The sequence below is a fragment of the Rhincodon typus genome, chromosome 14, assembly GCF_021869965.1.
Source record: "Rhincodon typus isolate 14 chromosome 14, sRhiTyp1.1, whole genome shotgun sequence".
NCBI classification, from domain to species: domain Eukaryota; kingdom Metazoa; phylum Chordata; class Chondrichthyes; order Orectolobiformes; family Rhincodontidae; genus Rhincodon; species Rhincodon typus.
This window is the reverse complement of record NC_063345.1, coordinates 2,872,630-2,896,274: the sequence shown is the minus strand read 5'-3', so window position 1 is coordinate 2,896,274 and position 23,645 is coordinate 2,872,630. Positions and strand designations below refer to the sequence as shown.

Sequence of the window (23,645 nt, the reverse complement as noted above, 5' to 3'; positions counted from 1 at the left end):
AAGACAAAGAGAAAGTCTGCAATGTTGTTAAAAGGACTGTTATAGACCAGAGATAACAAGGTGTAGAGCTGGATGAACACAGCAGACCAAGCAGCATCATAGGAGCAGGAAGGCTGACGTTTCGGGCCTAGACAGAAATGGGGTTGTAAGAAGGGACTCAATAATGGGGGGAGAGGGGGGACGAGGAAAGAGGGGGGAGGTAAGAGACAGAGAGAGACAGAGTCCTCCACAGCATGAACAAGAATCCCAAATGGTGTCAGCATGAGGGATATAACCAGCAGATCGACAGCAACTTGGAAAGGGAGGAGATCCTGCTGAAACTATGTCAGGGGTTCAGCCTCGCATTAATATGTAGTACCTCGAGGATAGTTGTCTCTGGATTACTGTCCTAGGCACATGCAAATTGGCACAGCAACCGTTCAAGAGAATTACCATGTAGATAAAGAAGCTGGTGCGGAAAAGAGGGTTTTCATTTCAATGGCGCATGGCAAGCAGTCAGAATGCAAACAAAACAGGGAAGAACAGCACAGGACATGATAAAGGGACATTGACAATACAGCAATAAATGGTGTTTGACTAGTCTAACAAAATGGTTAAATATGAAGTTTAGTTAAATTGTCTATACATCAACACACAAAGCATCGATAATAAAACAGGGGAGCTGGAAGCAGCCTTGTGGGGTTCGGTGAGGTTCACTGAGATACAGCTACAGAATAACATTGCCAAGTATAACATTTAGACAAGTGGACACTCAGGAGAGCACATAGCCCCATCAAGCCATGTTAACTCAAACATTACTACAATTACACAGTCCTCCCTTGAGGTTTTTTCCTTGCTTGGTGGATGTGCAGTAACTACAAAACTGAAAATAATAAACCTTTTTAGTAAAAGCTTCGATCTCATTGAGGAAAGTTCAGGCTACATCCAACCACCTGATCTGAAAGAAATACACAGACGAATCAGGGAGGCGAGAATACATCAGGAATCACTGATATCACAGAATTTCAACGAGGTCAAAAGTAGAGCAAAAAACTGAAACAGGGCAACTTCTTAAAAAAATGATTAATGTAGAGGGCTTCAGAGATGAGACTAGCTGGGTAACTGTTTTGGGACTGGTACAGACACGATGGGTCGAATGGTCTCCTTCTGCACTGTAAAATTCTGATTTTACTGGATGTGAACATCACTGGCAAGGTCAGCATGTGTTGGTCATCACTGACTGTTATTTCATTAGAAAAATTCATGAAAGGTCAACTCAAAACATAACTAGTTCTCTCTCCACACATGCTGCCAGACCTGCTGAGTTGCTCCATCATTTTATTTTACATTTACAGCATCTGCAGTACTTTGCTTTTGAAATTACATTTTCGAAGAATATAAAACAAAACTCTAAAATATTTTACAGGCACATCAATAACAGAAGGAAGGCTTCAGTAGGAAGAGGACAATTAAGATTATGGCAGATCATAACGCATAGGACAGAACGACAGACAGCAGAAGTATTAATTATTTGACTTTGGCATTTACCAAAATGATAGGACTGGTAGACAGAATGATGGATAAGTAATGAGATAAGGGCAGTGAAAATAAAAATGATGCATTAAATAAACTCAGAAGATAATGCCCCTGATCTAGACGGATTGCATGAATTTTAAAATAAGCTAAGTGAGAACTAACAGAGGCATTATGACACACATTTAACAACTGAATAGAAATGGTGCAATGCCAGAGGACTGGTGGGTAGCTAATCTAGTTGATATATTTATTTGAGGAGGACAGGACACATCCAGGGAAATTTGTAGACCAGCCAGCTTAACATTGGAAAAGTAATGGAATCCCTTCTAAAAAAGGAAGTGGAAAGACATCGAGAAAAGTACAAATAGTCAGCACAGACTTTAGAAGGGAACATATTGTTTGAATGACCTTATTACATTTTCAGAGGTGGCATCAGAAAGACAATGGCTAGACAATAGATTTCCAAAACGACTTTGTCTAGAGTGGGACATCTTATCAATGAAAAAGGCCTTAGAATTTGAAGAGGGAGAAGTGGCAGAATAGATTGCTAGTTGCCTTTGAGACTGAGTCCAGAGAGTGGAGTTCCACAAGGTCCTGTACTGGGCCCAGCAACAATTTGGATGTTGCAACAAACAACAGTTTCCAAGTTTACAAAATACACATACTTGAGGACACTGCTGGACAGTACTGAGAAGAAATCACGACAAGTTAGAGAAAAGGATCATAGAATCCCTACAGTGTGGAAACAGGCACTTCAGCCCAACAAGTCTACACCGACCCATCCCCCTATAGGCCAACTAAGCTCCACATCTCTGAACACTACAGGTAGTTTAGCATGGCTAATCCACCTAGCCTGCACATCTTTGGACTGTGGGGAGGAAACCCACGCAGACACGGGGAGAGTGTGCAAACTTCACACAGACAGTCATGCAAGGGTGGAATTGAACCCGGGTCCTGGTGCTGTGAGGCAGCAGTGCTAACCACTGAGCCACCGTGCTGCCTCATGAATAGGCATGAACAAACTTGCAGCATGTGCAAATAATTGGTATATGATATTCAAGAAAGATAATTCTAGATAAAACATTTTGGTAGGAAGAATTGGGAGATCACATATTACTTGGAAAGTGCAAGTCTTTGTTGGTTAGAGGAACAAAAGAAAATATATAAATCACAAAAAAAACCCTGTGTTACAGAGAGTAAACATTCCAAGTTTTGTTTTAACAGGATGGAATTGAAAAGCAGGGAAGTTATACTAAACCTTTTTATGACCTTTCTTAGGCTGTACTTAGAATACTGGGTGCAATTCTAACAGCCATATTGTAAGATCAATATAGAGACTGCAGAGAAAATTTGCAAGAATTCTATCAGAAACGAGTCTGCATATGAATCAGGAAAGGCTGAGTGGCTTTTCACTTAGAAAAATCAAGCTGTGACCTCATAAAATTATAAAAGGTTTTGACAAAATTGATACCGAAAGAATGTTGTCACTTTTGGAGCAGTGCATAACTAGAGGCTGTCAATATAAGGGATTCACCACAAAAGAGGAAATGTTGAAGAAATTTGCACTGGTCTTCTCTATAAAAGATAGAACAGCATCCCAGAATTAGCCATAAATCAAGAATTAAAAGGGAGGGGGTTAAACTCAAGATAATTACAATTACCAGTGAAGTAGTAAATTGTTGGAACTGTGGTTGCCAAGTTAGGTCCTGATGGATTTCATCCTAACGTCTTAAAGAAGTAGTGAGTAAAAAAGTTGTTATGTTGGTTTAAATTTCCAAATCTTGGATTAGAGGAATCTTTTAGATTGGAAAATAGTCAATGTAACTCCTTCAATCAAAAAGGGAGGCAAAAAGCAGGAAGCTACAGGCCAGTTAGCTTAACATCTGTCGCAGGGAAAATATTAGAAGCCCTATTAAAGATGTCATAACAGGGCATCTTGGACAAGTTCAAGGTAATCAGACGGAGCCAACAAGATTTGGTTGAAGTTTAGTCTTGTTTAACAAATTTATTGGGGTTATTTAAAGATTGGCTGGTTAACAGGAAGTAGAGAGTAGGAATAGGTAGGTATTTTTCAGGGTGGCAGGGCGTGAGTGGTGTGCCAAAGGGGTCAGTGCTGGGACCTCAACTCTTTACAATTTATATAAATGATTTGGATGAACAGATCAAAGGTAGATGAATTTCCTGATAACACAAAGATAGATAGGAAAGTGAGTTGTGAAGAGACAAAAGCCTTCTAAGGGATATAGGTGGGTTAATTGATTGGGCAAAGAGCTGGCAAATGGAGTACAATGTGGAAAAGTGTGTGATAATTGAAAATAGACTTTCAAAACAACTTTGTCGAGTGTAGTGTGGAGCACGTTTGCAATACACTGACTCCCGAAGGTACTGGTCAACAGGATGTCATCTACCGGCAGGGATTGAGTATTTCCAAAAGTCAAATAGCATGCGGCATGTTCGAATAGCTCAACACCATCCATTGTCTCATGGTCTGGTGGAAACAGTGGTCCAAACACTGAAGGCAGGCTTAAAGGAACAGCCTACAGCTTCAATTGATACCAAACTGTGCCATGTTTGATCTGTTTGGTTATAGGACCACGCCTCATGCAACTACAGGGATAGCTCCAGCAGAGTGGCTGACGGGGAGAAAAATGTGGGTGGTGGGGGCATCAGGAATGCTAATGCTAAGAACATTTACTATGAAGAACTATATCGAACTTTGAAACGTTATCTCGGTATCTCTCTCCACATATACTGCTAGACCTGTTGAGATTCTTCAGCACATTCTGTTGGAATCACTTTGTTTGGCAGGTATTACAGCGTTATAAAACAAAGGCAGGTAGACAGAATGAAGATAAAGTGCCCATAAAAGGAGGATTTGCATTTATATTGTGCCTTTTTTCATGATTACTGGATGCTTGTAGCATTTTACAGTCAATGAAGTACTTTTGAAATGCAAACATTGCTGCAACGTAGGAAAGCAATTTGCACACAGCAAGCTCTCTCAAGCAGCAATGTGATTACTGAGGTTTAACCTGCTTCTGTTATGTTGTGATGATAAGGGATAAATGTTGGCTTGGACACCAGGCAAAACTCCCTGGTCTTTTTTGAAATAACACCAGAGAGGGGATATATGGCCTAGGTTCAAAGTCTCTTCCAGAAGACAGCATCTCCAAGACCACAATAACTACAGGCGAGTGTTGTCGCTAATCATCTGGAAGGAAAAGTAGGCCAGGAGAAACATACTGCAATCGAGACAGCTTGTGATCTCTGAAGCATCTTTTGGGAGGGCTGTGAGATTATTTGCCCCGCATTTGCATTTCCATATCAGAAATGGAATGTAAAACACACAGCTCAGGCGTGATAAGTGTGATACTGCAGGGAAATGCCAAAGCACTTAAAGAAATCTGAAGACTTCATAACAATGCAGATATAAAATATTGTATTTTTGTAGGATTCTTCATCAGTAATACCAAAGTTTTAAAAAAAAAGACAAGCAAAAGTAGAGCAAACACAAAACTGAGCCCAATTATCAGAAAGCTTCTCCTATATCAAACCCTGTTAAAAATGCACACATACATTCTTTATTGCAATAAGAAAAGTTAGAATGGGACATAATCTGGGGGATACATCACTGAGAGAAAGTTCTCATAAGAACCGGCACAATGCTCCCAACCGAGGGTCTTCATCAACTGTAAAAGAAAAAAAAAGTTGACACAATAGTATTGTTCAGCAATTCTAATCAAACTATGATCAACTATTAGAGACCTGACACTAAAACTTCCAAACACATCTTAAAAAATATACTTTGTCTGACAGTGTTGTCTAGTGTGAAATTCCAGTGTCTTGTCATTTGAGCTGTTTTACTGAATGCTAGAATCTTGACAATATAACATGAAAGGAAGTAAAGACGTACCTCTATACATTACATTTCAGAAACATGGCAATGTTTCAGTCACAATGATTATTTTGAACTATGACCATTGATGTTAATTTTCCCAAGGAGATTAGTCACTGAACCATCTCATGTTACACCCAGCCAGGAAGCTTTCCCTTCTCTTGCACCCATCTGTCACAAATCATCTCCCCCAACCCCAACACAAATCACTCTTCTCCCCGCCAAGAACACAACCACCCTCTCCACCCCCAGCATAAACTCTTCCCCCCGACAATACAAATACTGCTCCTCCCACCCACCCCACATTCAATGTGTACAGTTGATAAAACTCTTATGAATACTTGATACATTTTCTATCACCTCCTCTAACCTGATGATTTTAAACTTGTTGGGAATAACTTTGACTTTTGTTGACAGTGTAAAACATAGTGATACCTTTTTGGATTATTTGCCCACCATATAGTTCTCCCCAGTTTTCATTTCTGCAGGCCTCAATGAAAATGTAAATTGGGAGAGATGGATTACCTTTATAATGTCTTGCTCCTACAGTTTATCCCCAAAATATCATCCTCACTGGGATAAGTGGTTCCAGTGGCTACAGCTTCCTCACAATGCGGACCCTCATTGCTTTGTTCAGTTACATAGGTTATTTCTGACACTTTGTAGACGGATGGGGAATAAAACCTACGTGACAATTATGGCCGTACTATATTAAGAAGCGGTGGATCTCTCTGTCCTTGCTCATTTGTGATAAAGGAAAACTTGTACTAACCTGAATACAATTGCTCCAGTTTTCTTGACTTGGCTTATTTTCAACAATTTTTGTAGCAAACTTCAAAGCACGTCCAAATGTTTGCTGCACCAAGGCATGCTTGTATGCAAATGTCAATGCCTAATGACAGACATACAAACCACAAACGAACATCAGAAAAACCCCAATACTATTTCACAAAGCACACATGATTGGGATGCCTTCATTAAAATACCATTCTTCTCTACATACAGCAGTGAAGTACTTTTGAAGTGCAGTTATTGTTGTAATGGAGGCAGCCAACTTGCACACAGCAAGCTTCCTCAAACAGCAATAAAATAGATAAGCAAATAATCTGCTTCTATGTCATGTCTTACGATGGATTAAAACTGGTCAAGACACTGGGAGAAACTCCACATAGCTTCTTCAAAAGAATGTTGCCCATCTCTCACAGTTACCTGCTAGTATTATTGAGTTCATAATTTACAGAATAATTCTCAGGAATAAGGAGCATAGTCACAAAATGATGGATGAAACCAAATTGGGCAGTGCAACTAACTAGTGATGAAATACAAGAAAAAAGGAGTGAGCTTGCAGAATTGGCATGTAATTTGCAAAGAAATTTCAATATAGGCAAGTGTCAGTTTGTGTATTTGGGAGGAGCAATATGGGTTTAGGAGCAAAGGGGTTTAGAAGTATGTTCACAAAAAGTTTCAATTAGTGGTGTGGGTTACAAAAGGCATTCAAAAACAACCCACCCTCAGTCTCATTGCTAGTGGGAGAAAACTGAAAAGCATAATATTTATGTTGAAATTGGATGGAAATCTAGCTACATCTTTCTTAAAGTCTTGTGAACAGTTCTGATCTCTACTATAAAATGGATATGATGTGGAGGTGCTGGTGCTGGACTGGGGTGGAAAAGGTCAGAAATCACACGAAAGTCGAACAGGTTTATTTGAAATCACAAGCTTTCGGAGCCTTGCTTCTTCTTCAGGCTTTGTGAAAGAGATGGCATCAGACATGGAATTGCTAAGTAAAAGATCAAAGGGTCACACAACAGATGAGGATGTATTAAACAAACCTAAGATGCTGTTATATTTTTAATCAGTTAGAAGGTTTTAATTGATTAATATGTATATGTAAGTCCTCGAATTTCAGGCCCAAATTCTTAGGTTTGTTTAATACATCCTCATCAGTGGTGACCCTTTGATCTTTTACTTATCAATGCTGTGTCCGATGCCACCTCTTTCACTAACACCTAGAGGAGGAGTGAGGCTCCAAAAGCTTATGTTTTCAAATAAACCTGTTGGATTATAACCTGGTGTCATGTGATTTCTGACATAAAACAGATATAGACACACTGGAGAATTCCAAAAAAATTCAAAAGCATGATACAAAAACTAAGAGGATATACTTATTGGATTGTACAGGGTGAAGCTCCCTTTTCTGAGAAAAGGCTGAGGGATAATCCAATAGAGATCCTCATGATTATTAAAGGATTTGACAGAGTAGATATTGAAAAGACATTTCCATTTGCAAGGCCACAACAAAGAGCCATAAATTTAAGACGGTTGTTCATAAATCCAAAAGGCAATTGAGGAAAATAATTTTTCCCCGAGTGGTGCGGTGACAGTAAAGTTATAGTGAACAGCATGACATTTTTAAGAGAAAGCTGATAAGCATGAGGGAGAAATGATTTAAAGGATCTGAAGGAGCGTACAGCATAAAACCAGACTGAGCAGCTGGGATGAATGGCCTGTTTCTGTGTTGTACACTTGATGCAATGTTTTCAGCACAACAGATCAATCATTAACTGTGCTTGCAAAATAAACAAGCAATGCTGACGTTATAGGAGACAGAATGACGTGCCAATGCACTCAGAGCAGACTGAAGCCTTAGATGCTGTATCTCAGGGAGACATATAACATTTAACTAATGTCAGCAGCGTTAAATCACTTTAGGATTAAGACTAAATTGTGGTTGGAGTCCGTGCACCTCAGCCCAAGCAGTTATCCCAGTTTTGCGTCAATCCCAGTTTTGACGTGCAAGAAGGATTCTGATAAATAGCCGAAAATACTCCAGGCACCCAAAGGAACAATCTTCTACTACAGTAATCTAGTACATGCATACTGAAATAATCAAAGTGTCGCAACACTAATGCAGATTAAGAAACAGCACAACAGCCTTGAACAACATTAAATTGCCAACGTCCTTCCTTAGTAAAAGTGAACAAAGTCCAGGGTAACAGAAATGATAAACTTCCTCTCCAAGCAGGCTGTGAATGAAGGGGGTCAATTGGAATTGCTGAAACTTTTTTGGTTGCACAGGGTGGTGAGCAAAGTCAAGTAAAGTGGGTTTGGGCAGAGATTAGTTTCCGACAGTGTAGTAGGACAGGATTAAGGGGCTGAATGGATTGTTCTTGCTTCCACTGTTAAAACTTGACATTGTGGCTTTACACCTGCATGTCCCATTGCTTTTTAATCAGATGATATGAGGAAGACAGATTTCAACACTGGTGGAAAAACCGTTCACCTTTGTTCAATATTTGTAATTTACCTTACTATCGGTGAGATCGATCCACTTCTGGACATCATCGAAAGTGTCTGACAGGCTCTTGCGGATGTGGTCCCAATCATTCTCATGGTGACAGACTAGTTTGCTTGATGTCGTCTCATCGTGCAACTTGATCTGGAGAAGTGTATCAGCCAGTGCACATCCTTTCAGGCAAAGGGCATCGATCAGGGCAGACTTCTGTTTCTCCATCTCACTGAAAACAGAAAGTCAGTCCAATTACTGAGTGATTGGCTTCAAGAGAAACTAGGCTGGGACTAGGGTGGACAGCGGCATCTGCTGTCCTTATCCTAACATGTACCAAGTCACATTCACCCAACGATACTGGAAATTATTTAAAGAGGAATTAGCTAGATTTTTGAAATTTCAGGAAGTTGATGGCTATGTTGAACTGGACCAGAAGAGGGTTTGAGGCCTGGGGCAGATCAGCCATGACCTTGTTGAATGGCAGGAGAGGCTTGGAGCCAAAGGGCTTACTCCTGCTCCTATTTTTAATGTTGTAATGAAACCCTGTCCATCAGACCATAAGAAATAGAAACAGGAGTAGGCCATCTGACCCCTTGTACCTGCTCCACCATTAACAGGATCATGGCAGACCTGCTCTTGCTGATCAACACGGGCTCTTGTTTCACCAATGCTTTGTTGTAAAATTTTCAAAGTCTTCCAAAATGTACTAATCTTTGGAAACTCCTGCTGCCTGACAACCTCCAAGGTCTTCTACACATCTTTCGGCTCTTGTCCATCAACAGTTTGGGTAGCAAACTCCGGACTTTCTTGCCTAATTCTCTCTCAAGACACTGCTTCAAATTTACTTCTTTGACCAAGATTTTAGTCACCTGCCCTAAAAGCTGCTTTTGTGATGGTTTGCTGTCAAGTGTGCACAATAAATGCCCTTCTAGAAAGTGCTTTTTAATTGTTTTGACATGTGGATGTCACTGGTGAGGTCAGCATTTATTACTCATCCCCAATTGTCCAGAATGCAATTCAGAGTCAACCACCTTGCTGCGGGTGTGGAGCGATACGTAGGCCAAGCCAGATAAGGATGGCAGATTCCCTTCTCTAAAAGATGTTAGTGAACTAGATGGGTTTTTACGACAATTGGTAGTACCATGATTGTCACTAGGCTGGATTTTTATTGAATTCAAATTTCACCGTCTGGCATGTTGCGATTCGCATTCCCAGTGGATGAGTCTGAGGTTCTGGATTACTCACCTAGTGACATTACCAACTCATCACTGCCTCCCTCCACCCACACTTTGCAAAATACTCTCCACAACTCACCCAAAATCAAACTGACTGCATTCAAAAAGCTGAAAAACAATTATAGGAGCCGATTTTAGTGATGTTACTCCAAGTCTGGAAGTGCTAAAAGCATATGTAGGAAGTTACTGTGAGATGTGGACCGAGTACATGTATGGGAGAAATTATGACCAACGAAGTGTAATGGAGAAAATGTGAAATCAGCTGCTGTGTATGCCTGAAATACAAATCAAAATATAATCCCACACAGGAGTAAAGAAATTTGGGGGATTGCATGAAAAGCTCAGCAACAGGAACAGATTGTAAAAAGAAAGGGTTAATCTCAAACAGGCTGCAATAAAAATGGGAGGAAGTGATGTTCAGTTGTAAGGCCTTGGAGAGTGCACGATGCAGTTTCACCAGAACGATATCATTAATTAAAAGGGATAAATAATGGGAACATGGTGAAGATACTTAGCTTTCATTATCAAAGTCTAAGGGATTATATGCATGTTTATTTATGCAGATACATACCAATTTGTATATATTCAGGGAGGTGGTGGTGGTGGAGTGGTAATGTCACTGCCACTAATATCAGGAGCACTCCAGAGGACCAGTGAGTACTGTGAGGACAAGGGTTCAAGTCCCACATGGATGGCGGAGGAATTTAACCCTGATAAATTCTGCTAAGTCTAGAATTAAACGCTAGCCCCAGTAATGGTGACCATGAAACCATTGTCAATTATCATAAAAACTCATTTGTTCATTGATGCCCTTTAGGGAAGGAAACCTATCATCCTTTATTTGATCTCATCTCCATGTACTGCAGGCTCATGGTACAGTGGATGACTTTTAATGCCACTACCAGCACCAGGCTTACCTGAAAATAAGGTGTCAACCTGATGAAGCAATAACACAATACTTGTGTGCTGTACAGTTTAGGGAGCAAATGATAAACAGCTACGCAACCACGTACAAATCACATCTAAGCACTGTAGTCCTGCCACATCCATTTGTGAATAGTGGTGGATAATTAAACAATTCACTGGATAAGGAGGTTCCACAAATATTCCCATCCTCAGTGAAGGAGAGCCCAGCACAGCAGTGCTGAGTGGATGATCAATCTCGGTATAACAGGTACCAGTTTCCAGCCAATCTGATTCACCTTACGTGACATGGCTGAAGGCACTGGATACTACAAAAGTTATGGGGCCCTAACAACAGTCCAGCAATAGTACTGAAGACATGTGCTCCAGAACTAGCAATGCTGATCGAGTATGCGAGAGCACTGGCATCCAACCAGCAAGGTGGAAAATTGCTCAGGTATGTCCATACGACATAGGAGCAGAAATTAGGCCTTTCGGCCCATCGAGTCTGCTCTGCCATTCAATCATGGTTGATAAGTTTCTCAACCTCATTCTCCTGCTTTCTTCCCTTGACAATCAAGAACTTATCCATCTCTGTCTTAAATATACTCAAAGACATGGCCTCCACAGCCTTCTGTGGCAGTGAGTTCCTTAGATTCACCACTCTGTGGCTGAAGAGGTTTCTCCTCATCTCTGTTCTAAAAGGTGTTCCCTTTACTCTAAGGCTGTGCCCTCAGGTCCTAGTCTCTCCTACCAATGGAAACATCTTCCCAACGTCTACTCTGTCCAGGCAGTTCTGTAATCTGTTAGTTTCAATTAGAACTCCCAATCATCCTTCTAAACTCCACTGAGTAAAGACCCAGAGACCTCAAATGTTCCTCAAGTTAAGCCTTTCATTCCTGGGATCATTCTCCTGAACCTCCTCTGAGCCCACTCCAGAGCCAGTACATCTTTCCTGAGGTATGGGGCCCAAAATTGCTCATAATACTCTAAATGTGGTCTGACCAGAGCTTCATAAAGCCTCAGAATTACATGCCTGTTTTCATATTCTAGCCCTCTCAAAATAAATGGCAACATTGTATTTGCCTTCCTAACTACTGACTCAACCTGCAAGTTTACCTTAAGAGAAACCCTGGACTAGAACGCCCAAGTCCCTTTGCACTTCAGATTTCTAAATTTTCTCCCCATTTAGAAAATAGTCTATGCTTCTATTCTTCTTACCAAAGTGCATAACCTCACACTTTTCCACGCTGTATTCCATCTTCTACTTTCTTGCCCACTGTCCTAACCTGTCTAAATCTTTCTGCAGGCTCCCCACCTCCTCAATATACCCGCACCTCCACCTACCTTTATATCATCTGCAAACCTAGCCAGAATGCCCTCAATTCCTTCATCTAGATCGTTAATGTATAAAGTGAAAAGTTGTGGTCCCAACACTGACCCTTGTGGAACATCACTTGCCATCCTGAGAAGGACCCTTTTATCCTCACTCTCCGCTTTCTGCCAGACAGCCAATCTTCTATCCATGCTAACACCTTGCCTCCAACACCATGGGCTCTTATCTTACTCAGCAGTCTCCTGTGCGGCACCTTGTCAAATGCCTTCTGGAAGTTCAGGTAGATAACATCCATTGGCTCTCCTTGGTCGAACCTGCTCATTACTTCCTCAAAGAATTTTAACAGATTTGTCAGGCATGACCTCCCCTTGATGAAACCATGCTGACTTTGCCCTATTTTACCATGCACTTCCAAATATTCAGAAATCTCATCCTTCACAAATGAACTCCAAAATCTTACCAACAACTGAGGTTAGGCTAAAATCGGCCTGCAATATCTCATCTTTTGCCTTACTCCCTTCTTAAACAGGGGTGTTACATTCGCGGTTTCCTAGTCCTCTGGGATTCTCCCTGACTCCAATGATTCCTGAAAGATCACCACTAACACATCCACTATCTCTTCAGCTATCTGACAACAGCACAAATACAACGCAGCCAATTAATGCTGCCTCATCTATCACTGACCATCAGCAAGGGAATGGAGCTATCAAGTGGCATTTACTCAGCAATAACCTACTCATTGGTGCTCAGTTTGGATTCCACCAGGGCCACTCAATTTCTGACAATATTACAGCCTTGGATCAAAAATGGATAAAAGACACCAAAAGAGTTCAAAAGCTAAACTCCAGAGGTCAGCTGAGACTGACTTACATTGATGTGAAGTCAGCAATTGACTTGAGAGTGGCATCAAGGAACCCTAGTAAACTTGGAGTCAACTGGAGTAAGGGGGGAGAATTTTGTGCTGGTTTCAGTCGTATCTAGTTCAAGGATGATAGTTGCGATTGTTAAAGGTCAGTCATCTCAGTCACTGCAGGAATTCCTCAGGGTAGATATTTTCAAATCAACCTGTTCAAAGGAGTTATTACAATACTCTGGAGCAGGTGGGAATTGAAACTAAGCCTCTTGGCTCAGAGATAGTTTCCTCGGGATAACGTCCTAGATCCAGCAATCTTTAGCTGTTTCATCAAGAATATTCCCTCCATCATAAGGTTAGAACTGAGGACATTTGCTGACAACTGTACACAATGTTTAGCACCATTTGCAATATTGGCAATAATATGACTCTAAGTTGCACAATACCGCAAAATAATGCTTAGCCCATGTAAAAATAGCAAGTTGTTCTGTTTAAAGTAATGAATATGCAGGCTGAGACTCAAAGGAGAAAGGAGAGGTACAGCAGAAACAGACCATTCAGGCCTGCAAGCCTGTGCCAATCGTCATGCCCTAACTAAACTAAAAACAAACCTTTTACCCTTATTCGGTCCATATCCCTCTACTCCCTCCCTACTCATGTAACCATCCAGAGATGCCTCTTAAACTGTCGCCAACGTGCCTGCTTCCACCACCTCTTCTGGCAGTGCGTTTCAGGCTTCTACCACTCTCTGCGTGAAAAACCTTCCTCGCACATCTCCCTTAAACATTCCCCCTCTGAACTTGAACCAGTGCTCCATTGTAATTGCAACTTCAACCCTGGGAAAAAGCCTTTTACTATCCACCCTATCTATGCCTCTCATAATTTTGTAGTCCTCTATCACGTCTCTTCTCAACTGCAGTCTTTGAGGTGAAAACTGTTCTAGTCTTTTTAACCTTTCTTCAGAGCCAGTGCCTTGGCTAATGAAGGCAAGCATGCCATGTGCCTTCTTAATCACCTTAGCCATCTGTATTACCACTTTTAGGGAACTGTGGACCTGCACGCCCAGATCACAGCTCTACTGTTCAGAATGGAGACTCAATCAGAAAATGTGAATCTTGATATTTACATGTCGGAGGTCTGCTATATAAAAAATTTAATTTGGTGCAGGATACATAGAACATTTATGGGACAAAACATATGATTGCAAACAAGACAAATATTTTGAAAGTCAAGGGCTGGTTAAAGATTTATAAGTATTTCTTACCTACAGGTGTCACTGTTGCAATACTTATGAGCACACATCTGCTCAAATACATGAAGCTAATGGCTTCTAACTTTATCAGGAGTTTTAAGAGCTGTGATTACTCTGATGGGCTTTGCTCCTCCTAGGGCTGCAAAGGCAGCAGTTGGAATGGTCTAATCATGATGCTCCTGCCATCATGAAGGGAGGGAGGCAGACTTTGACGCTCAACATTTCGATATGTTTGTATTCTACGTCTTCTGACTGCAGACATGTGTTTTGACAAGGTACCTTTTGATAGTGGCAGCATCTGGTCTTGGGTCATTCTTCATGGCCAAATAGGTAACCAGGGCACTTTGATCAATGTGTGAGATAACTATATCAGCCGCTCGAATAATTTCATCAAGTCTCTTCATCCGATCCTGAGAAAGGGAAGCAAAATTTTGACATAACAAAGTGTAGAGCTGGATGAACACAGCAGGCCAAGCAGCATCATAGGAGCAGTCTGAGTTCAAATTGCATTACAGCCCGAGAACCTGAATTTAATCGTTTAATAAAATCTAGAATTAAACAGAAACAGCTCCAGCAAAAGTCTAAGCAGCCCATTATAGGGAAGAAAACATATGTTCTAAAACCTTCTACTCTTGCCTGTTCTGAGCCTACTTGTGACACTAGCCCCACAACTTAACAGACTTTTGGCCTGGCCCAACAAGATATTCAGTTATATTCCATAGTTATAAAATAGAAAAAGAAAGCCTACCATCACCTTCTCAGGGCAACAAATGTCAGCTCTGCAAGCAATGCTCACACACTATTAATGGCACAGAACCATACAGCACAGGAAACTATTCACCCATCATGCCTGCACGTTCTCTTTGAAAGAGCTGTCCAATTAGCTCTGCTTCCCAGCTCCTTCTCCTGTATATGTTACCGTTTCAAGTATTTATCCAATGCCATTTGGAAAGTTACCAACGAATCAGCTTCTATCTTTCAAGCAGCGCATTCCAGACCAATCAGCAACCCAGGCTACTGGCCTGCTGTTAGTAAAAGCTGTTTCTTGCTTGAACCCCTGTATTCAATTTCACCCTTTCTGCTCCAAGGACAGAATCTCAGATTCTCTACTCTCTCCCCACATGACTGAAGTATTGTAACCACCAACCTATTAAATCACTCCTGCACCATCTCCAATGACTTGACAACCTTCCTAAAGTGAGAGCTCCAGACTGGACACAATACTCCAGCTGAGACTTAACTAGTGATTTATGAATATACAGCATAATAAAAAGAAATTGTACTATTTCACAACATAAACTGGTTACAGCAACCTTTAAGTTATAGTATTAGACTAGCAACCCAGAGTCTAAACCCAATCTGACAATAAAAGGGCTCAATGAAACTGACCTTGCAAGTTGTCGGTTCATCATAAAAACCCAATAGGTTCATAATGTCCTTCATGGACAAGACGTTAATCTGGCCTTACCTCCACAGAACTCAAGTTACCAATTCTGTTCTACTTTCTTAGCAAGCCAATTAGCTGCAAACAAATCAATTGTTGCAGTTATAGATATTATGCTAATATTTACAATGACACATTTGAAAGTATGCCCTGTTAAATCTTTTGTGAAAGATTTCTTCCTGAAGGATCATCCTCCCTTCACCCAGGAGTCTACCACTGCTGACGTCAATACCACTGCAACCATATAGCTTGGTAACGGTCCCTAGAAAATGAACCATCCAATAATCTGTGTTCAGCATTCTCCTACTCCAGTACTGACTGAGATCAGTGCCTCAATTCAGTATAAGCACGATCCAGACAAATACTTCATGCTGCTGCAAGCAACATCAGCAATATTCAAAGTTCAAAGCAACTACTTGGCTTTCTAAGTAGCACTCTGAATGATCATAGTCACAGATCTGCAAAGAGATGGGAGCAATTTTGTCAGTGAGATTTAGCCTTGTAATAGAGGAGTAGAAAACAGTCAAATTGAAATTATGCTAATAAATGGATGAGCAGGGAAAGACTCCTTGAGCTGAAGTGTCAACTCCACTAAGAAGCAATTTTATCATGTCTTGGTGCAGAATACGTTAAGGGCAATTAAGATTGGGCAATAAATGCAGCCTATCTCATAATGTCCACATCAGATGAACAAAAATACATCACACAGCAGTCAGTTTCTAGGGGGCTAGCAATAAAGGCATTTATTCTCGATAAATGCAGTGGGAAAAAAAGCCAGGTGATATCACTAACAGAAAACCATTCTGAAGACATTGACATTGCTAGGATGGACAGAATTCATTGCTTATCCAGACTGTATTTCAGATTGTGATGGTGAGAAGTCACCTAATTGAGCTACAACAGTTCATTTGCTGTTAGTATTCCCTTAGTTCCATTCAGTAGGGACTTCCAGGATTTTGATCCAATGTTGGAAGAAAAACAGGCAATATGTGTTCTTGAGATAGTAGGAACTGCAGATGCTGGAGAATCTGAGATAACAAGGTGTAGAGCTGGATGAACACAGCAGGCCAAGCAGCATCAGAGGAGCAGGAAAGCTGACGTTTCGGGCCTAGACCCTTCTTCAGAAATAGGGGAAGGGGGTTCTGAAATAAATAGGGAGAGAGGGTGAGGCGGATAGAAGATGGATAGAGGAGAAGATAGGTGGAGAGGAGACAGACAGGTCAAAGAGGCGGGGCCTCAGTAAAGGGCTCACCTTTGTCCCCCTCCACCCACACATCAACGAATACCGGTCACAAATATGTGTTCTTGCTGTGTTAAGTTTCTATTCATTAACGTTCCTTCATAGGATGTGGGGGTCACATGCAAGACCAGCATTTGGTACCCATCCTAACTGTCCCGGTGGAACAGGCTCAAGGGGTTAAACGGCCTACTCCTGTTCCTATATTCTTTGAACTGAGTGGCTTTCTAGGACCTCTTAACAGGAAAGCTAAGAGTCAAGCACATTGCTGTGGGTCTGTCGTCACATGTGGCCCTGACCAGGTAAAGCCAGCAGATTTTCTTCCTGAATGGGCTATAGTGAACCAGGTAGATTTTTACAATAGTGGACAGTTGTCACGGTCACCATTACTGACAATAGCCTTAAATTTCAGACATTTTAATTCTTGAATTTAAAATTCCGCCACTGGGATTTGAAGCCCTTCCCCTACAGCATTAGCCTGGGCCTCTACATTACTAACCCAGTGCCATTACCACCATGCCACCAACTCCCTGTAGATGTTTGTACATCACCTGAAAAACAACCTAACTATAGCTGTTTGAGGTGAACAGTATGCAGGAATGAAGGACAGCAGGGCAACAACATCGAGTATGAGGCAAAACACACCTTTGCTGAGTTGAGGTTGGAGAGATAAGCGGTATGTACAGGCAAGTGATTCGGGTACTCTGATACCAATTCCTCATGCAGATCCAATCTGTAACAGAAGGAAGTATTCACATTTGATTAGGACATACATGAATCAGCTTGGAAACAGAGTTGACTAGACTAGGCTGGACTGGGTATTATTGAAAGACAGCCATGTTTGGATCAAATGGGAGTTCAGCAGAAATGAAGGAATGTGTGTGGCAAGTAGTCCTTTTAGAAAGGGGAGGAGTGCTCCAACAGTCACTGATATTTGAACTTTCAATGCTAGAGGGATTTAAAAACCAAATAAATGAAAAAAAATCACAACTTTGTTCTTTTCATGAGCATCGTGTCTCATAGCTGTTTACAACAAATGAAGAAACTTTTTGAACTGTTGCAATGTAGAAAAAGTGGCAACTAATTTACACTCTGCAAACTTCAACAAACAGCAATATGATAATGGGCAGAAAATATTTATGTTTGCAATATTAATTGAGGAATTTTTTTTATTAGCCAGAACATCAGGAATACCTTCTTTTGTTCTTCTTCAAAAGGGTGTCTTGGGGCTGGGTTTTAGACTCCTGATTGGTCTAATTAGAAACACTACAGCCAACTCGCACACGCAGCAATGTGAGGTATTGTTAAAGTGGCATTTGTAGAGGGGTAAATCTTTGGTTGGATACTGTGGACAGCTCCTTTGCTCTTTTTCAAATCATATCATTAGATCACTCAAGTATATCTGAGAGGGCAGAAATGGACTCAGCTTCATGGTTTTTTCAAAGGATGGCACCTCCAACAATGCAGTGCTTCCCCATGGCTGCATTGGAGTATTGGTGCAGGTTTTAATGCTCAGTGATTTAGGGCGAAACTCAGATCCTCAATCTTCCGATTAAAAGATGAGAAAGGACTCTCAATAAAGCCACAATGACAAATAATAATAAAAACCAAACATCAAGAATGCTGCAAATCTGTAATAAAACAGAAAGCACAGGAAGTATTCAGCAGGTCAGGCAACCTCTGCAAAGAGGTAATGTTTCAACTCAATCACCTTATTTTCTGATTTTCAAGCTCTGAAGGAAGATCCTTGACCTAAAATAAAACCCTGTCCCTCACCTGTTCCATCAGTGCTACCAAATTGACTGGCAAATAATAAAACTGCTTTCAGTGAATACAAAAGTTATGAATACACCTTTATATGTCTATGATATTCTTGTAGATAAATAACTACCAGCCTTGGGCTTTAACAAGACGGAGCACTGATCTTAAACTAGGCACAGGAATACAATCCAATTCTAAATTATGTAATGCTGCAAAGGAACCAAAGCAACTCCAGGAGATGGGTTGCTTTTCTGGTGGAATAATTAACCAGTCAACACCTCGTGCCAGAAAATTAGTCAGTGTTCGTGCAAACCTTCAAATCAGCAACCCAAATTTTGAACGGGGTGAAACACAGGTTAAGTGGTCTCCTGCAGCAAAGTTATTATAGCTACGAGCTGGTGTTTGAACTCCCCACTTTCACTGTGAGATCTAAATTATCTTCGTCGTTATGTGTTCCTAACAAATTGGCTGAATTTTTGTTACATACTTGGGTAGCCATTGTATTTTGAGATCTCGAATAGCCTCCTCAAACATTTCCTTCGGTTCTTTCTCCTTGTCTTTGCTGGACTTTTCTTTGTTTCCATCCTTGGACTTGTTTGGAGGTGATATGAGATGGTAACACAAACTGCGTATATCCTGAAAATAATTAATTGCACAGAAATTACTTGTGGGCTTAGTAGGAATCCGTCACTTTTGCTGTGGCAAATTTGCCAAAAGTAGATTAGGCATAAAAACAGAAAATGCTGGTAATGCTTATTGGGTCTGACAGTATCAGTGCAGAGAGGAACATATGAACAAGGAGCAAGGTGTAGGCAATCTGTCCCCACAAGCCTGCTATGCCATTTAATAAGATCATGCTTGATCTGATTGTAATCATAAATCCACATTCTTGTCTATCCCAATAGCTTCTCTCCCCTTTGCTTATTAAGAATCTATCTAGCTGCACCTTAAAAATATTCAAACATCTCTTCCACAGAAGGTAAGTTCCAAAATTCACAACCCTCAGAGAAAAGATTTTGACCAATACCTGTTTTAAACAGGTCTTATTAAAGTGACACCTAATTTGAGATTCTCCAGTAAGATAAAACACTCTCTCCACATCTACCCTGTCAAGTCACCCCCAAGATTTTGTAGGATTCAATCAGAATGATAATTTCAGACCCAGGGCCCAATTGACATGATGCAGCTCTTCTAGTGAAGAGTTCCCAAAGCAATAGTCAAAAATTCAATTGCAGACCTTCTTTGGGCCCTAAAAAATGTACAGCGATCCTTGCAACCGATGCAGGCTCCCACTATGGTAGAGCTCTGCAATTGGAGCATTCATTCATGAAACCCAACAAAATATTTGCTCAACTCCTAGAAAAGCTGCTGAGGCTGACTATCAAAGAGTTTCATAAAATTAAAACAAAAGCTTTCAACTAGTGCGGTGGGAAGGACTCAGAGAGGACTTGTGGTCTGATTTGATGGCATTTGATGTGATCACTTGGGAATTTAAGATGGTTAAGGGACCAAGGATTTGAGTGGGGGGAGGGGGTTGTCAAAAGAGGGGAATGGGGTCTGATGTAGCATGTTGCAATGTTTACGAAGATGCCTCCTGTTCCCCAGAACAGTCTGAAGTCCACCAAGCACAGTTACTAAGTTCTCTGTTAAGACTCTATTATCTGGTACTAAGCATTATGTAAGAACAGATCATACTCTGCATTGCAAGGACCCCTCAAACCATAGTGAGCAATCATTCGAAACAGCGTCTTTAGCGGCCTGCAGCTATGTTCTGGAACTCAATCTTAAACATTACCATCTCTCTCCCCTGTAAGACATGTGTCACTTTATATTTCTGTGTCAAGCATTTGTCTGATTTGTCGAACCTTGATCAGATGGGCCAGTGGGCCGAGGAGTGGCAGATGGAATTTAGATAAACGTGAGGCGTTGCATTTTGGAAAGGCAAATCAGGGCAGGACTTATACACTTAATGGTAAGGTCCTGAGGTGTGTTGCTGAACAAAGAGACTTTGGAGTGCAGGTTCATAGTTCCTTGAAAGTGGAGTCACAGGTAGATAGTACAGTGAGGGTGATGTTTGGTATGTTTGCCTCTAACGGTCAGTGCATTGCGTAAAGGAGTTGGGAGGTTATGTTGCGATTTACGGGACGTTCGTTAGGGCACTTTTGGGATACTGCGTGCAATTGTGGTCTCCCTGCTATATGTTGTGAAACTTGAAAGGATTCAGAAAAGATTTACAAGGATGTTGCCAGGGTTGAGGGTTTGAGCTATAGGGAAAGGCTGTATAGGCTGAGGCTATTTTTCCCTGGATTGTCGGAGGCTGACGAGTGACCTTGTAGAGGTTTCTGAAATCATGATGGGCATGGATAGGGTAAACAGACAAGGCTTTTTTCCCTGGGGTGGGGAGTCCAAAACTAGAGGGCATAGGTTTAAGGTGAGAGGGGAAAGATTTAAAAAGAAGCTATTGGGCAACCTTTTCACATAGAGGGTGGTGTGTGTATGGAATGAACTGCCAGAGAAAGTGGAGGAGGCTGGTACAATTACAACGTTCAAAAGGCATCTGGATGGGTATATGAATAGGAAGTGTTTAGAAGGATATGGACCAAATGCTGGCAAATGGGACTAGATTAATTTAGGATATCTGGTTGGCATGGGCTATTTGGACCAAAAGGTCTGTTTCCCAGTTGTACATCACTATGACTCTAATGCAACTGTGAAAGGTCTTGAGATGCTTCACTTGTTTAAAGACTCATAAATGTATGCTGTTGTTGTGCTGCCAGCAGAGGTGAAATGTTACAGTCCTGAAACGTTAAGTGTGCTTCTCTCCTAGCAGAGGGTGCCAGGCCTGCTGAAGACCTCCAGCACTTTTTGCTTTTTTTTTCAGACTTCCAGCATTTTGTTTTTGTAACAGGGTTAAAATGCTCCTGTTTCTCAGTAGTATAAATAACCTGTCGTCAGTTTCCAGGTGCAGACTCTGTGGCTGATGAATCACTGTGTGAACAGAACCATGAAGTTCACTTCCTAATGGAGCAATCACCTGCAGCCATGAAATCACTAAGCAGCCAGAACGAATCATAAACACAAACACAGGACAATCAGAGCTCAACATCTGTGTCTACAAAAACAGTTTAGCTGTAGAATGATTCATCTGCTCTGGGGAAGTTCCATTATGTCATGAATAGAGTTGTTCCGTACAAACATCACTTCATCCTCTTAAAAGGGGATTACCTCCACTGCATTCCATAGTTTGGTACCTAAGTCACAGTAGCACGAAGACAGTCACTCTAAAGTCAACATTTACTGACCATTGATACCAATAGCTGGTTCATGCCAAGAAGCCTGGTTTGTACTTTCAGAAAAATGAACATATGGCTTCCAGATGCAGAAACACAAACCAACGTACATTTTTATAGCGCCTTTCACAACTGAGAAAGCCCTCAAAGCATTTACAGTTATGAGTTAAGAAAAAGTGCCATCACAGTTGTTAATGCAGGAAATGCAACAACTAATTTGTGCACAGCAAGTTCCTATGAACAGCTGATAATCAATAGGTGAGAGCCCAGATGTTCTAATGCAAAGTCATCCTAATCTCAGAGGACCATAGTGATGCTCTCTCGATAGAGGGGACGATCAGTGGTGAGTTTAACATCACGGTCACCACATCTCAGGTGAGGGGCGAAGTTGAGAAGGTGGGACTTTCACAGTAACCTCAGCTGGTATGGAAATTCTACATCGCAAATGAGCCACCAAGCCAACTGAGCTAACTGATCCCAGACTAAGTGCAACTGTATATCTTTGTGTCTGATTAGGGTCAGATATTGAGTATTTTGTCTGCGTTCGCAATTTCTAGACCACTGTTTTAGTGGACGTAAGCAAAGTATGTGGATACTGTAAATCTGAAACCAAAACAGAAATTGCTGGAGAAACTCAGCAGGTCTGGCAGCATCTGTGGAGAGAGAAACAGAGTCAACGTTGAGTCAGGTATGACTTCTTCACTTCTGAAGAAGAACCTATAGGCGACGGTGTCCCCATGTATCTGCTGCTGTTGTCCTTCCAGCTGGTATAAGTTCACTTTTTTCCAAAACAATGGTTTGGGACATTTTATGCCCACCTGAGATCTCGGTTTAGCACATCCTGGTGAAGTCACTTCATCTGATGAAGGAACTGTGCTCCGAAGGCTTGTGATTTCAAATAAACCTGTTGGACTATAACCTGGTGTGGTATGCCTTCTGACTTTTTCAACACCGGCACCTCCATATCAAAACTGAGGCAGATCAGAGAGCCAGTGGAACGATGTGCTTTCAGCTGCAAAGGCAGGGGAGGTTGGTTGGAGGAGATTACAGAAACAGAGATGGGCAAATACAAGATGAGTTTAAACCCAAGGACGAAGTTTGTGAACACATGGCAAGGGAAGAGCACAACAATACAAAAACAATGCAGCTTAAAGTGAGTTGCGTGTGGGTGCAACTGAGGAATTCCTTAGTAGTGTTGACTGCAGAATGCAGCTCATCACCACCATATTTCCCCAGAGCACAAAAATCAGATGTCAAGGAAGACAGGATATGCTGGCTTTGGAGCTGATATCACATATGTTCTTCAGAATGATGCCGGTGCTTAAAACATTAAATTAAAAAGATTAGCTGCATGGGTTACACATGCATTCCCTTGAATTTAGAAGGTTGAAGGGCAATTTGAGCAGGGTACCTCTGAGAGAGAGTGCTGAACAAAGGGGCACAATCTTAGAGAAAAACAAGTAATGCTGGAAATACTCAGCACATGACAACATCTGCTGGAGAAACTGTGTTATCTCAATGTTAACCCTGAGAGATAGTAAGAACTGCCGATATTGGAGTCTGAGATAACACGGTGTGGAGCTGGAGGAACACAGCAGGCCAGGCAGCATCGGAGGAGCAGGAAAGCTGACATTT

General features: G+C 41.3%; 1 protein-coding gene across 1 annotated transcript in view; it reads right to left on the bottom strand.

Annotated features, from left to right (window-relative positions):
• Nucleotides 1–1,300: 1,300 nt before the first annotated feature.
• LOC109930320 (tripeptidyl-peptidase 2-like) overlaps nt 1,301–23,645 on the bottom strand; it is a 121,386-nt gene continuing 99,041 nt past the window's right edge. The window contains exons 19-24 of the mRNA XM_048605253.1: nt 19,208–19,356; nt 17,605–17,692; nt 14,558–14,688; nt 8,718–8,928; nt 6,183–6,302; nt 1,301–5,204 (exon numbers count right to left, since the gene is read on the bottom strand). Of these exons, the coding sequence (XP_048461210.1) occupies nt 5,115–5,204; nt 6,183–6,302; nt 8,718–8,928; nt 14,558–14,688; nt 17,605–17,692; nt 19,208–19,356 (789 nt within the window). The 3' untranslated portion in view covers nt 1,301–5,114. The remainder of the gene's footprint in view (nt 5,205–6,182; nt 6,303–8,717; nt 8,929–14,557; nt 14,689–17,604; nt 17,693–19,207; nt 19,357–23,645) is intronic.